At 40.6% G+C, this 16,270-nt stretch overlaps 1 protein-coding gene across 4 annotated transcripts in view; it reads right to left on the reverse strand.

Moving 5' to 3' along the window:
* Positions 1-16,270, reverse strand: part of fras1 (Fraser extracellular matrix complex subunit 1) — a 316,636-nt gene that overhangs the window by 95,165 nt on the left and 205,201 nt on the right. For 3 of the 4 annotated variants that reach the window (XM_084946695.1, XM_084946696.1, XM_084946694.1), the window contains exon 28: positions 6,369-6,692. The exons of the other annotated variant lie outside the window; for it this stretch is intronic. In XM_084946695.1, the coding sequence (XP_084802821.1) occupies positions 6,369-6,692 (324 nt within the window). The remainder of the gene's footprint in view (positions 1-6,368; positions 6,693-16,270) is intronic. 4 annotated transcript variants of the gene reach the window in all.

Consider the following 16,270-nt stretch of genomic DNA (forward strand, 5'->3'; position numbering starts at 1 on the left):
CTCTTGCTCTTCTCTGTATATATTGCCAACGATCTGAACCAAAAATGTATCGCTCCTTCAGACCCGCTGCCACTGGTTTTCAGTCCAGTTCTTGTGTAATTTGCCACACCTCTGTCTTTTCTGTTAGTTTCCCTTCTTAAGAACGGCTTCTCGACAGCCACCTTTCCACTGAGACCCTTTTTGATTCAGTTCATCCCTTGACTTAGGCGTCTGTTTTATGCTTGAATGATTTATGGGTCATTTATTAAGTGCTTCAACAAACAAACAAACACATAAATTCCCCTGAAAATGGTCATGTGCAAGGACTGGACTGCAAATTGGTTCAGAAAGCCTGGAGCTTTATTGCTCAAGAGAACGTTAAAAGGAAAGTATGGCTCATTGGACACAAACACTAATATAAAGGATGGATTTTGCAAAAAAAGGTCATCCAAAGTGTTAGCATAACCACTCCTTGATAACCAACCTGGACAACGTCACCAGCAAAATACTGTAAATAAAGAAAAAGCGAAACAATTTCTACATAATGAGAAATAGAAATTCTGAAAATTTCTGCTTTTAAGTTCATCAACTTGGAAAATGAAGTCCATAACTTTTAAGGCTCAGAATTTAGTTATAACATATAAAACGTCCTCTTACAACTGTACAAGACATGATAAATAAGGCCTTTCTTTCTTTAAAAATGACTGTGGTATCTGGTACTCTTCTCACATTCCTCTACTGTCTTTACTATGGTAATGTACTCATGTAGATCAAACAGAGAGGAGGTGGGGACAACAATGCAGCCGAGGCTCGTCCAAAAGCTGTTGACATAAATCACAGACATTCGTTCAGCTTTCGGTCACACTCTCCATCCTGCTCTTCCTCATGCACGACAGAATGCAGCATCAGGACATTTTACAGTAAATGGAGACTGGTATGTGTAAGTGTGTTGGATGATATTGATTTACAGAAGAGGAGAAAGCAGAGGAGTTGAGCCTGAAGCGTACCATCTGCACAAAGCCAGACAAACAGAGCTGCCCTCCTAAAATCAAACTGTGGTGACTGTGTGAGCTGGAAAAGGTTTCCTATGCTACACAAAATGACGTGGGATGTTTGTCTTGTTGTTTAAATTTTTTTGTTAAAGATATGACACATAGTGTGCACTTTCTAAAAATCTTATTTTTTAGAGCCCGACTATTTCGACACAGGAAGGTGAAGTTATCAAGTAACAACAACAAACTCGGCTAGTCTCCAGATCTGAAAGGTATGGAAGCTCGTTTCCGCTCACTTGTTACACGAACTCAGTAAACACTTTTCTCAAGAGATTATGAGCTCAGTCACTGGTTGCATATCTTAGTTATTACAACATAGTGTTCATTTTGTAAATGATGGCCCCTGTTTTCCCCTCTGTGGTAAAGAAAACATGTCCTTGGCCCAAACAATCTTCAGAAGCCAAAGGTTAGGGGTGTTTGGACCTCAGAAAGTTTATAATACACAACTTCAAGCTTCAATAAAATGTAAACAGTTGGGTTATAAAAACATTTAACACTCTGACCAGTTGATATAAAGGAGAAATTAGCCATAGTGAGCTTTTTTTGTACCATGCTGTAAAATGTGTTTATTTCTGCTGTAAAACCAGGCATCACTTTCCAAAATAATATCCTCGCTCTCAAGTTTAAGACTGCGTACAATGAATGGAGTGCAGACACATGCAGAGATGCACACATTAATATCGCTGACTTTCATCTGTCTAGATGTCTCAGGTATTGAAAGCTTGTCCCCCTTGCGTGCCTGTGCTAATGCTTAGTCATTCAGATGCCAAACCTGTCTCAGGCGAGACACTCCGCTCCCCTTTCGGTCACAATGGTCAGGGCTTTTTGCAAGATAATTGCATCCTTGTCGTAAAAAACCCCTCACCAGGAGCGATGAAAGAGCAGGACTGACGGCTGAGATTTTAGAGGCCTGACCTGCTCTTTCTGTAACGGTGGTTAAGCATGGGGGGGTCAGACTGCGCCTGCAGGTAACGGCTTTTTAGAGCACACTGTGTGGACAGGTCGAGTGAAATCAGGGTGATAAATGCTAAATTTTGGATAGCTTAAAATGGTTTAAATAGAAGAAAGGGACGTTAACTCTTTGGATGTAATCCCTCTCAATGGGGAATTTAAGAGAAGGTCTCCTTTTTCTCACAAAAGCCGTGTTAGGTGAAGCCTAAGGACTTTCTCTGGTATCTGTGTATAATACAGGGTAGCAGGTCGATGGGGTGGCACAGTGGAATTTTCCTCAGCTTAAGTTGGGAAAAAACTTGCCAGTAATTAAAATAATTTAAGCTGCATGATCATCCTCCAAGTGTGGCGATTCCATAATTTTTTGTGCCTCTGTTGTTGTTTACTTTGTGTTCCCTATGTTACTGTTTTCTTCAGTATCTTTGTGTATGAGGAATAAACAGAGTTTCTGTCTGAAGTCTCAGAATTACAGCGATGAAATGACCTTTAAAGACAAACTTTTGACCTCCTCGTCCTCCTTGTTTGCAAGCTCCAGTAAATGATTCTACAAATTACCTCTGAGTCTTGTAAAGTATTCCTCGTGCACTGAGGAAATCAAATCTGCACAGCACCACTCTGAGCTCTTACGATGAGTCAAATTATCTGTTGTAGGACTCCTTTGTCACGGTTTGGAGTTTCTGTTTAAATACTTCCTGTTATATTTTGAAATCTCGTTCATACGCCTCAGTAAATTCTACTTCCAGCATTGTTTTGTTTCCTGTGTTTTGTACAGTCAGTATGATTGGTAGACACACCTCTCCATGTGTTTGTCTTGTCTTCTGTGTGTTTCGAAGTGATCTCTTTGTGCCTCTTTGACTTTTTGGGCTTTGCTTCCTTTGCTTTTTGTCTGTGCCGGTTTTCTATATATGCACGACCCCTGTCCAGGTTAAAGACCACATGCTAGATTTTTACTTTGCTTCCTGTACCTCACATTCAGGTCCTCTCATCCTTGCTGTTCCTTGGACTCAGTAATTTTGGCTTTGAGGTCATTTTCAAGCTGCAAGATGAAATTGGAAGCAATGAGAAGTCTCACTGTTGGTATTGCAATGAAAATATCCCCCCCAAAATTCACAGTGCTACATGTTGTTATAGTTTTGATTAAACATCTTTCTCTAACGAGGTTTTTAAATTCTAAACTGCTGAATTAGAGACAGAAATCATTCTTTGAGCTTACACGTAAGGCTTGATGTGAATTCAATCTTAAACCGATTAATAGGCATTTTTCTTTGGATTTTATGCTTCCGAACATAAAAGTTTCTCCTGCTGCCAGAGGACAAGTGAGAGTACGTTTCCACTAAGAGATACTGAACTGTAAAATGGGTGGAAATGCAAATGAAATTCTGTTTACACTGCTGATATCTCAACTCCCATAGCAATTTTGATTTTATAAAGCAAATTTTGGAATAGATTTATCCGTGTAATTCTCCACTGATATGGCTTCTACGCCACGAATATTAACTATAAAAGAATCATTTGTGTGGGTGCTGTAGATAATGTCTTTTTTTTCCACAGCTGCTGAAGCGTATTTGCATTTAAATTCAATTTTATTGCACATTACAAACATTTCTCTGTGTGTGAAATCTCACTTTTAGTCACATTCTGTGTGATTTTTGGGGGATTTGACTCATTTCCTGAGATGATACGAGAGGATTAAAAAGAAAAAAAAAAATCAATTGCTCTGGTTTCTCTCGAAGCTACAGTTGGTGGCGAGGTGCTGATACTTTGAGGTGCAGCACATTGATCTGACTCGGCTGTGTACCGTCCAGGAAAGAACTTCATCCAGTAATAACAGATGATCAATGCTGCAGTTTTTACTCTGCAGAGACGTTTGAAGTGAGCCACTGAGCAGCAGGACAGCTTTAGATTAAAACCAGAGAGCCTTTAAAACATCTCTCTTTGAATCTAAAAGTATGTCAGTGGTGCTTTTTAATTATTACTTCCTGTTTAAATTTTGAAAGCAACCATGTCATGCATCAAGTCGTGTGCTAAAGTTGGACGTAGAGATTGCGTTAAAATAATAACTGGCTTTGTTTGTATAGCACCTCCCAGCAGCTCAGAGTGCTGTAACGTTTAAGAAACACACCGATTATATAAAATAAGCAAATATGACTTAATGTTAAAGAAATTTAGGGGGGGAAATAAATTAACACACAATAATATATAATAAAAGATGTTTTAACTGCCATTAGCTGCACTCAAGCAAGAGCAAACATTGGATGGAAGTCAGTAATGTGGATATCTGGTGGAAAAGCAGCGCTTTAAGCAGCTGCTTAAAAGCTTTAACATGCAAGAATCCAGGCAGAAAAAATGCTTCAGTCTTATTATATAACAATAGTGTGCAGCTGTCACTCTACTATGGTATGTAATTACTATTGCACTATATTGCTGCTGCTGGCACCTTGTGGTGATAGAGTCACACTTTAAACGGAAAAGTGTGTCATCAGTTACATTGTTTGCACTGATAAATAACCTCCTGCAAGCTACAATCACCAACAAAACACTGTTGTTTTCTACATCATAATAAATATCATTATTGAATCCAGGGGTCCAGGTGGTGGGACAGTAGCCTACGTTGAGACATGTCTTATCCCAGTCACGTCCTCCAAACCTTCAGAGGACCACGCGTCTTAATGCTTGACTTCAGGTATTTTAAAGTCTTGTTGTCACAGGTGTGTAAAATCAGGCACCTAGCCATGGAGTCGGCCTTTACAAGCATTTGTGAAAAAATGTGTCGTTTTCTAAAGAGCTCAGTGAAGTTAAGCGTGGTATTGTAATAGCGTCCCACTGTGGCATCGAGTCAGTTTGTGAAATTCCTTCTCTCAGATATTCCACGATCAACCGTAAGTGGCATCACTGCAGAGCGGAAGTGAAAGAAACTTCAACATCTCACCATGAAGTGCAGACCACGCAAAGTTACAGGGCGGAGTCACTGAGTGCTGGGAGGTGGAGTGCGCTGCTTCCCAGCCTCTGATGATGAACCCGACTGCTTCACTTGTGACTAGGGCTGCCACGATTAGTCGACTAGTCACGATTACGTCGACTATCAAAATCGTCGACGACTGATTTAATAGTCGACGCATCGTTTGAAGCTTTGTAAGATCACAAAAGACGCAGGAATAAGTAGTAGGATTTAAGAGTGTAATAACGGACTGAAACAGAAGATGGCAGCACTGCATGTACAAGGATGCCAGCTGCCGTTAAACCCCGAAGAAGAAGTAGCTCTGTCCCAGAATTCATAGCGCGGCCCAGCTCAGTTGTCAACAATGGCGGCAGCTAGTTAGTTTTAATATTACTCTTATTATTCTTTCTGGGTCACAAAATAAACGTTTAACATATTTTCAGGCGAGAATGTAGCTGTGTAAACCTCAAATATCTGCTCAGTTTATCAAGACACCACATATTTTCAAAAGCGCTCCGACGTTTTCGGAGACGTCTGTTACCCACTAGCTCGATAGCTAGCCGGGGGCAAGGCTCACTAGAGCCGTGAGAACACCGGACTCCCGGCTTCAAACCCACCGCCGTCTTTCGCTACTCAGGTTAAACATATATAAGTCACTTAGATAACTTAAAAATGTTATTGTTTGGCTTTTTTTAGTATTTTATTTGTTCCTGAGTAAATCGGTTTGGCTGAGATTAAAGTTATAGTTTTTACACAGCTGAATAAACGTCAAGCAGACAGCTGATTATCAGAAGTGTGAGATGCTCCAGAATTTACTCCGGTGTCCCGTTATATGTTAGATAGCAAGGAGTTTATTAAACTTCACCAAAACAATCTGCAAATGTCATTAAAATTTAATAAACTATCATCTTGTCTTTATTTTTAGTTAGCACATACCTTACACACCTAAAGCTGTAAGCTAATGATAGTTATATAAGAGCAGATGCTGCTGGTGCAATAAGCTGTACGTTTTATGTCCAATGGATGATGATCTGATTAGTCGACTAATCGCAAAAATAATCGGTGACTAGTCGACTATCAAAATAATCGTTTGTGGCAGCCCTACTTGTGACCTCACTAAACTTTTTTAATTTTATTTCATAAATTACAGCAAAAAACCCCAAACAAGAATACAGCAGAGCATGCTTTAGGGTGTGACCAGCATGCAGTGCCCACTGGTTTCTCAGCCAAGCTCCTGATGTCTGTTTTTAATAGGGGGTCACAAAGAGGCTTCATCCCATGGGTGCTGTCATGCTGGCTATGTGCACGTCTTTATCTTTCTATATACAAACTAATGAATAATGCTGAACTATGCAGACTAATCTTATTAATTTAATATTTTTAAATCTATATATAAATGTATAAATATCAGGCATGAAGCATTAATCCTTCCCCTCGTTCCATCCTACCTTGTGGTGTATTTGGACTCTGAGCAGAATATTCTTGTAGCTGTGGCCGTCGTTGACCTGCAGCACCGCCCCGTCCTCTGACCCCTCCGAGCCGTCGTGGATGTACTGAATCTGTTCCCGTGACAGCTCCTCCAGCTTGAATCGACTGAGAGCGCGGTCGCTGTGGAGACGGGTCAGCCGGCCATAGCGGGGCGGCTCAAGTACCATGACCAGAACATCGGCTGCGTTGTCAGGGTCGTCGACCTGCAGGACCGACTTGGTGATGGTTGCCAGGCTGCCACGGCCCTCCACGGTAAGAGGAGAGAAGGTCACGACTCGCGGGGGCTGGGAAGGATTTTAAAAAACACGAGGAACAGCTTTGAATATAACCTGACAGCTGTGAAGGACAGAGGTAGATTTGATTTAGGAAACATACAGCTTAGATACATTTTAACAGGTCTAAAGGCTGATAGCAGAGGGGGATACAGCAATTTACCCCAAACACACTCAAATCATCACATGATGTATTTTCTCCCAGAGAACTGGGACACGGGGGCTGTGCTGACGCCAAGGGAAATGAAGAAATGAAGGTAAGGCGGAGATGAAGCTGGGCGCCTCATTAAGCTGCACTCAGCCATACCTGAAGCCTCACCACAGATGGCAAAATGCTTCATCTTACTAACAAAGCCATTTTAGGAGCACCAGCAGGACTGGGAGGCCTCGCGTTGTAAACAAGAGCATAACTTTATCCATATTCTTCTTTACACTTTTAAAATGAACCGTTCTTCTTAAAAAAATAAAATCTATCTAGACTAGATGTCAAACCTCCACCTCAAAATAAAGCATATGTAAAAAAAACAACCTGCCATTGTTCTTCCTCTTTAGATGTAAGAAGTACAAGGACGACTGGAGAGTGTTCACCTGATCCAACGGGGATATACACTCTTTACCACATGCACTTACATGCTTTTCCAAAGAACAGAAAGTATTACTTAAGTTTAGTGAGAAATCCACTCATAAACAGATGATGAACAGCCTGAGACCACCCTCGGTGGACTAGCTCAGGTTCCACACGTACAACCCTGGTCTCGATATTTTTGACTGTAGAGATCTCTTCCTTCTCTTGGCTATGAGGAAACACACAGCACTAGCTTTGTGCAGCTCAAAGCACTTAAAAATACATCTGAACTGCACTCAGCAGGAATCTTGACTGGTTACTCAAAAACCCCACAAACCTCGTTTGGAGAGTAGGAACTATTTTCTTTCTGCTTAACCACACCCGACCCCATAACTAAGCATCACAAGAAAGAAAAGGGCTCTTTCTTGTTAATACATGATAATTTTCTTTTATTTGTTTTCTGTGGATGAATCAATAGAACAGACTTCTCATGTGATTGAGGGTTAGTTCCCTCTTTCTTCCATAGGAATGTTTGGGTCCAATGTGAAATCCGATCATCTTTTGTATCCCACTTAAGATGTTTAATCACAACTTAGTTCTGCAGGAAGTTTCTTCCTGTTAAAAGGGTGTTTTTCCTTTCCACTGTCTCCAAGTGCTTGCTCATAGGGGGCCGTCTAACTGTTGAGGTTTTCTCTGTATTACTGTAGGATGTAGAGCTGACTGTTGTTGTGAAACATAATAAAAATGAAACTGAACTCCTCACATTTTTGTTTCCCTAGGGGAAAATAAAAAAGGAATCACAGATGCATGTTTTAATTTCCTGTGTTTAAGTATGTGACAAGGAAAACAACACAGCCAGGAAAGTAAAATCTGGAAGCAAAACGGCTTGGCTAAAGTTCATTTTAATGCAATTTCTCCACAAAACATTTGTTAGCAGAGCAGCTTGGCAGGAACGAGGTACAGGTAGAGATGCATAGGCTGTCCCTGTGGAGATGCCAGTCTGCTGTGGCTCTAAATCAAACCGTTGTCAGGTACCGAGCTCTGAGCCGCTCAGCCTGACAAAGGGCTTGTGTCCAATTCGCAGTGTTTGCCGGTGGTTGGCCGCGCTCCAGCTTTTTGGCATTACAGCAGCAACTTGAGCAAAGGGCAATGCATGAAACAAGCTGGCGCCAGAGAGAAGGATGACTTGTGGGAAAGTCATGCCCACACACTCCCTCTGTGCGTCTTTAAACCAAAGTGACCCCTGGTTGAAATTTCTAGACAGAGAACTGAAACAAAGCACAAAAACACGCAAGGGGGCCATGTGCTGACAAATTTTTAGATGTCAGAGGAGTTCTCTCCAAGAGACAGACAACTTATTCCTCAGGCGCACACCTTAATCCTGTGTCGTCATTTCTGCAATTCTCACAGGGGAAACAAAAGGTTTTGTGCTGGTGGGGGCTGAAATTGTGTATGTGTGTGTGCTATTATTTTTTAATTGTGCTAAGACATGCTAACGCATGAAAGGCAACCGGTAAAATCTCCTCCCTGAGGCAAACGAAAGCAAACATAGGCGCGCTGAGGTGGGGGGGCTAACCTTTCATCCTGCCCTTACAGTTGAAGTGAGGTTCATTTTTGGCAGAGCTGTCATCACCCACGAGGCCCTTGGGGCTCTGCTGTACTTCAAGAAGATGGGAGAGGCTTTTTGTGTGGTTGTTTTTGAGTTTATTTCTCGTTTGTTCTTAATTTGTTTTGTTTTTCCTGCTGGATGGTGTTCAGGGGAACAAAGTGGAAGAATTTCCAAAGCCAATTTCCACCCTGTGTCTGCCTTATCTGCAGCTTGTCTTTAGTGCTTTTGATGTGTCAAACCATCACAGCACAGACCACTGAACTGCAGTCTACCTGGACGTATGATTAAAAAATGACCGTTTCACAGATTGCCTATAGTTTTGGCTCGGTTATATTTGGTCCTTTTACTGAATTTCATCAGAAAATAAAGGCAGATGGCTTATTGGTATTGACTGACAGCTAAGCGCGCTGCACAGCAGCGTCCACAGCAAAAAGGACTTTTAAAATTTTTTTAAAAAGTGGACGAATTCACACTGTATGTGAGAAACCTCTTCAGTATAAATGCCATCAGCAGATACTGGACTCTTAGAAAGTTTTTTCAAAAGAAGCAGCCACTCCTGTCAGAGGGGGGGAGGGAGGCTATCTGCAGCTCAGATCTTTCATTCCTGAGGCTATTACATTCGGAGGCCCTGCTGGCTGGCGATCTGATAGGGATTTCAATTAAAAATGTATTTTATTTTGCTTTTAGCTACACAGGGAAGGCTGCATAAGCAGAATTCGTCTTGTTCTCCCTGCTGTATAGTCGAGTTTTTCAACAGCACCCTTAAAAACTAGAGTCAGTGTGCGGCGTAGTTTGGTTTTTCCAGCTCTGTATGGGACAAAATAAAAATTATGCATGAATAATAGGTGCAAGCCTCTGGGCTGCAAAAATAAAACAAACGCTTAAATTCCAAAAGCTGCAGCTCCTCTAATGACCACTGGAGGCAGACCCCACAGTTTGGGATGTTAACATGAAATAAAAATTAAATGCAGCCAGTTTCCTCCTGCATGACATTTTTCACACAGCTCACCTGTTTAAATGTTATAAATGTGTAAAGTAAGCACGGTCAGGAGCAGGAAGGGTTTCTGGCTGAGCTTACCTTCTGCTAATCTGAGTCACTAAACTGGATCTATGGACCATGTTTGTGATGTTGGTGCTTTTTGGAGCAACATCTATCTGATAACTGTCATGGCTTGCTGTGCATTAAATTTTACACGCTGTCCTGGAAGTCTGTGCTCCAGTTTTGACGCGTGAAATTCTCATATATTATGTCTATGCTGTACATTATGTGCGCCTGTGTGGTTTGTTCATACAATTTACGACAACAAAGCATTTGTTAAACTTGCTAACAAAGCATGCTAATGTTTGCACACTAATTTAGACGCTTGTGTTTGAATATGCTAACTTCTGTCCAATAAACACACAACCTGGTGATGCCCCTGAATGTGACTTCACAAACAGGTGGAATCACACTAAAAGATCGCACCCATGGTCTGCTCTCAGTGTTGGTCTCTATTCTCAAGTTCTTTCAGCATTTGATGCAGAACAGCCAGAAGATGTTGCAGTATCTTTCCCCAGCCTTTTACACTCACAATAATCTCTGACCCCCCAACTGATTCCCTGCTGCTGTGATACTTCTTTAATATCATAAGGGCAACATCCTGGTGAAGAAATAACAGCTATAGCTGTGTAATGTATAGCTATTAAGACACATGTTCATCAGATATTATCATATGTAGAATATACATTTATTTTTTAATGCTCAATACTTCTTTTGTTGCCTTGTAGTCGTACTGACATTTTCATAGTTTTATTATTGTGAGCAAACGCAAGCATTCACTGATCGGTGCATAGCTTCACTAGACAGAGTAACTGAACACAGTTACTAACCAAATAACTGTCTCGTGACTTACACTACAGTTCTTTAACTGCCTGCACGATGAGTGCGGAGAAAAATCTAATGTGCGCTTTTATGTGTACTTGCACAGCAAGGGACAAACATAACAGAGCAACCATGCAGGAGTGAAAAGCATTTCTAACTTATTGCACACAGGGATAAAAATCAAACTGTGCTCAGTCCAGAACCAAGAATAAACCGCCGAGAACATGACATCAAAGATATACCTGACAAAGCAACACGCGTTCTTCTGCTTATCAACGCTATCAGCGAGAGAGCCCTGAACACAGACCACCTCTGGATCCTCTGTGCTCAAGCTGAGTGTCTGCAGACCTCAACCGACCAACTACAGCTTGATTTTTACAAATGAAGAAGATGAACAGGCCTGTAGGATTGCACATTTCTACCTGTACTCATTCCTACACTAGAATCTGTTTATTTTTGACTGTAACATCTAAACATGTTAGTAAAAGAAAGGTCTTCAGTATATATTCTTTACTGGGATCGATATTTATCCAGATATGCTGGAGGATAAAAAGCTCAGAGTTGTATTATTAATTACACGGGCGATGTTGCAAAGCCATGCAAACGTAATGCGATGAATATTGTAACAGTAGTCTAACACTGCTTATCATTAATTAGAAAAACACACATTTTATGGCTGTAGTTTGTTCACTCAGGCAATTTGACCACTGCACTCTTTTGTCTAAATATGGTGAGTACACAAACCAATGGATGATGAAGTCACAGTTGTTATGTCCATCTTTTAAATATAGTTTCTCGTGTGTGTATAATAACGCTCTCTCTGTATAAAATATATTATGATTGTGATAATGAAGATAAAATCGAGAATGCATTCAGTATGCTCGCAATCAAAAAACCGTCCTGCACATCTCACCGTTTCTGCCACTGAAAGATTTCTTTCAAAGCAAGCCCATAAAGCTTGAAATGTTCTGAAACCACACTGACAGGATCGACTTTCTTTCAAAGAAAACTAGTGCACACAACAAAAACACTGAAAGTTACATCAGTGTATGTGAGTCGCTTTGATGTGGACTGAAAGGAGCAATCACCATGTTCCCTTCTGTCTCTCTGAAGAAGTTCAAATACTAAAAAACAGCGTATTGAGGTAATGTTCTTTTTTAGAAATATATGTGAATTACTCCCAGAACAAAAACAGCAGGTAGCGTCTGCACATCAGAAATATTGGAGACTGTGTGGGAGCATGAAAGCTGACCACGCACATACTTGCAGAAACTGTACAAAGATAAGTGTTTCTTGGAAAATGAAAACTCAAATGCCTCCATTAACAGCCTCTGTCCACTAATGCCTTTCAGAGAGGGAAGTCAGTAGTCATCAGGAAAACATGCCTACAAAAAATGTTCTCTTTTGTAGGCATAAAGTCTATTTTTCATCATCTTTTCAAAACAGTAAATGCCACAAACACTGTTGGGTGTAGAGCAGGGCGATACGAACAAAAATATTTATCACGATATAGATTTGAAAATTTGCAATAACGATATAACTGACGATATAACTGACACTAGACAAAACACTTTACGACTCCACAACTTTATTAGTGCAAAAAAACAAAACAAAAACATCAATGTATTTTCACTTAAACAAGCAGCTGTTTTTTATATCCATTAAGTTCTATAAAAATTTAACAGTGCAAATGCAAATTCCTTGCTGACAGTTTAACCAAAAGGCATTTCCAGTGGAAATTGGCTGACATATCCTCAGCATAACCATGTAGAATATTCACAAAACTTAAAAAGAGGTTATACACACACAATACGGTAATATTATGTTGAAGCACAGTACGTATCACTCCGCGAGGCTCCTGCCTACGATAGCCGTAATGCTCCGACAATCTATCAAGCGGTGCGGCTTCGTAGCTTAGCAAAGTCGCACTAAAACATTTGACAGATTTTCGAGCGCCGTGTACATAAAATCGCTTCGAGGTCAGTAAACACAACCAGAATTCATACATAAAGCACACGGGATTATAAGGGGCTCTGTCGATTTTCAGAAAAATCAAAGGATTGATTTTAAGTGTGCCGTATTTTCCAAAAAACACGGTAATAACGACGGCCCGCTAGCATGCGCTACCAAAAATAGTGCTTTGTTGTGTATCTGACGGATGAAAGCTAAACCAGTTCCACACCACTGAAGTTGCAGCATTTTTACAAACCAGTTCTGGTTCATCTGTTTTATTCAACGTTACGCTTTCGCCCTTCTCATTCTCCGTCGCCCCCGTGCTTTTTCCACCATGTGCGTATGAAAACAAAGGCACTGCGCATGCGCGTTTTAACCATATTCTATCGCCATATTTCATTTTCTTATAGTTACCGAACATTATGGTATTACCATGAACGATATGATATGACCCAGCCCTAGTTGGGTGTAGGACATTACTGTGCTATATTCTGTAATCACATTACAGTTACTAATCAAATAATCATTTTCATTTATTGCACAAAATAACAAGAATGCGATGGTTATAAACTGCATCCAGGCCAGAAACAGCCGTTCACTGCAGCTAACGTTGGGACATGGACTGTTTTCAAGCATCTGTGCAGACGGCACAGTAACATAAAGCTACACAAGGAACACGGAGCGACGTTATTTAAAAGTGAGCCCATGCTGAACCCGGCCCAGCAGCCAGAGCCCGATCTTCAACAGCTAAGAGTGATGAGCAGTCAGGCTTGTACCGCTGTAGCCTCCAATTATACCCCATCCTGCTTCTATAGAAGAATCAATCATTGTTTTGTAGACCCTTTAACAACATCTTGTAGTAGCAATATTGGCAAATAGAGCTTGTAGTAAGCAGGGGGAATAAGGGAGGTATTAAGGAACTTCCCCTCTGCTCATTGGTTTGAAGAATAAGCATCACTGTGCAACAATCCTTTCAATCTTTGCTTGAAACACCATAAAAAGGGTTTTTTCCATAAATGACTTGTTATTTTCAGTTACATTAATATAATATTGGTTTAACTTATTCATTTTATTTGGGATTGAGTACTGTGTTTCTAATGATGTTTATTATTTGTTGAAAGTACTGTTAAAGCTGCCTCTCTAAGCTGTCAGTATAGACTTTTGACTCGTGCAATAATATGTTTTTTCAAATTGTTGTATTATTGCTTTCTTTTTCATCGCTACATCCTAAAGGTGACTGTGGAGGCCACCTAAGTGCAGTGAACCCATTCTCAAGTTGAAGAAACCCACTTGAGATCATTTGAGCTTAATGACGTTATCCTGCTGGAAGCAGCCATCAAAAGATGTGGTCATAAAGGGATGGAGATGGTCAGAAACAATACTCAGGTGGGCTGTGGTGTTTAAATGTTTAAATGATGGTCAGGTGGCATTAAGGGGCCCAAAGTTTCTCAGTAAAATATCCCTCACACATTACACAACCAACACCAGCTTAAACTGGTGATCCATCACAGGATGAATCCATGCTTTCATGTTGTTTGCAACAAATTCTGATGCTACCATCTGAATGTCAAGACTCATCAGATCAGGTGTTGTTTTTCCAGTCTTCTGTTGTCTAATTTGGTCAGCCTGTGTGAACTATAGCCTCAGTTTCCTGTTCTGAGCTAACACCAGTGGCACCCAGTCTGGTACTCTGGATACCTTAATCTCATCTGACCTCTGAAGCCTAAATAAAACACAGGTGGGACAGACAATAAGACAAAGACAGGAAGTAAAAACAGAGTAAAAGGTGAAGCAACTATGGCAACAAGACAGGACGTGGAAACTTGAAAGATGAAGACAAGATAGCAGATGGCAACATAAGAAATATCCGAAAGAGTAACCATACATTTAAAATAAACACCAGATAAGAACCCAGGCCATGTCACACTTTAAATCGCTTTCTTCAGGGTGGTAAATATGTAACATAATGGATGACTTTTTAATAACAGTAATAACTTTTATAACGACTCCAAACACTTGTCACAAATTTTATACCAAAGAACAGGATATCTGGCCTCATCCTACACCTGCTTATAGTCAGATAATAAGTTAACCAGAACTAATTTGCACTGCTGAAGAAAGCAACACGGTGGTGTTTATATAATTGTATATCGTTATCATAAAATGATAATCATCTGCTGCAGACATTAATTAATTTTGCACTGGTAGAAAACTGGTGGAGTGCCAGTCAAAACACAGACACACACAAATTCCTGTTCTTTCCTTATCAGCTGCTTCGGCTAATGTTGTATGAGAAAGCAGATAAGATTGCGTAATTGCGAAGTCAACCAAAACAGACTCAAATGCAGCACCACCACTCAATCACCATCTGCAAGCGGCCCCCTGAGCTCAGTGTCTGCAACATTCATTTGCCTGGGGGCAGATTTAATAGAGCAGTCACGCTGTGCTGGATAAACACCAAACAAGGACACACTAAAAAAAACGTTTAAAATCCTCATTTAAGGTTTTAGGAGACTGTCTGACACAAGAAAAATGTCCTCAAGTGCACGAGTAATTCTTTTATCATTAATATTTAAATTTAAAAAAAAAAAAAAGGGGATTTTGTTTGGAAGACTGTAGCATACACGGACCTTTGTGAGACATTTTAACTTCTTTTAACTATTTCTCCATAAACAGCGAGCGCAGTAATGCAGGTGCCACACTGACCCATCAACTGTTCTCAGAGAGGGCACGTTAATCCCTTGTTTCTCATTATTTTCTAAAGCTGTGCCAAAATCAGAGGTCAGCCTGACATCAATAGAGGTGTGCTCTCAGGCTGACAGTGGCCGATCACCGGGGCTTTACTCCGCAGAGAGAGAGCCTCAAAAAATAGTGAGAAATGCAGATCAGCTGGGATGACGCAGCAAAATGAGAGACAGGCTCACTCTAAAATATGAGCTGACAGATCAGATTAAATGTGTCTGTCTGCTGCTTGAGTGGTCGTAGAGTGAGAGGCTGCAAATCTCACTTTTCTTAGCAGTATATATGCAATAAACTTGTAATATAAATAATATTATTAAAGCTTAAACAGGCATCAGAAAATCTACAATAACATTTCAACAGGTGAGTTTCTTGAATGTTTCAGATACATCTGCAGCTCCTCTGTTGAACTGACTGCTTGTAGTTCTCAAAGATGCTTTTATACAATGAACCCATTCATACAAGCACTTTTTCTACACTTGACTGATTTCTAAGCAACCGAGAAACCTGCTCTACCTCCTGAGCTGCAGATCCAACCGCCTAAAAAATGACCTGCAACCACAAACGTTTTCCTAGATGCAGGGAGGCCGTTGTCCTACTTTCACTCTAATACGACTGAGCCTTAAACTAACTACATGTACCTAACTGTAGGATGGCGGTATCCAGTTGACTCGTCCTGTATGACGTTGACAAAAGTTAGTATAGTTTTTATGTGCCAAAACTAGAGATGTGATGTAATAAGGAGAGCCACTGAGATTTTGGACCACACCTTTCTTTAGAAATATGTTTTCCCTCCAGATAAATGGTCGTCTGTCACTCGGGAGGTAGAGATTTCTTGCTACTAACCTTCAGTCCTTTGTCAA

This window comes from Perissodus microlepis, chromosome 12 (genome assembly GCF_051167445.1).
Source record: "Perissodus microlepis isolate ML-2025 ecotype Zambia chromosome 12, ASM5116744v1, whole genome shotgun sequence".
Taxonomy (NCBI): domain Eukaryota; kingdom Metazoa; phylum Chordata; class Actinopteri; order Cichliformes; family Cichlidae; genus Perissodus; species Perissodus microlepis.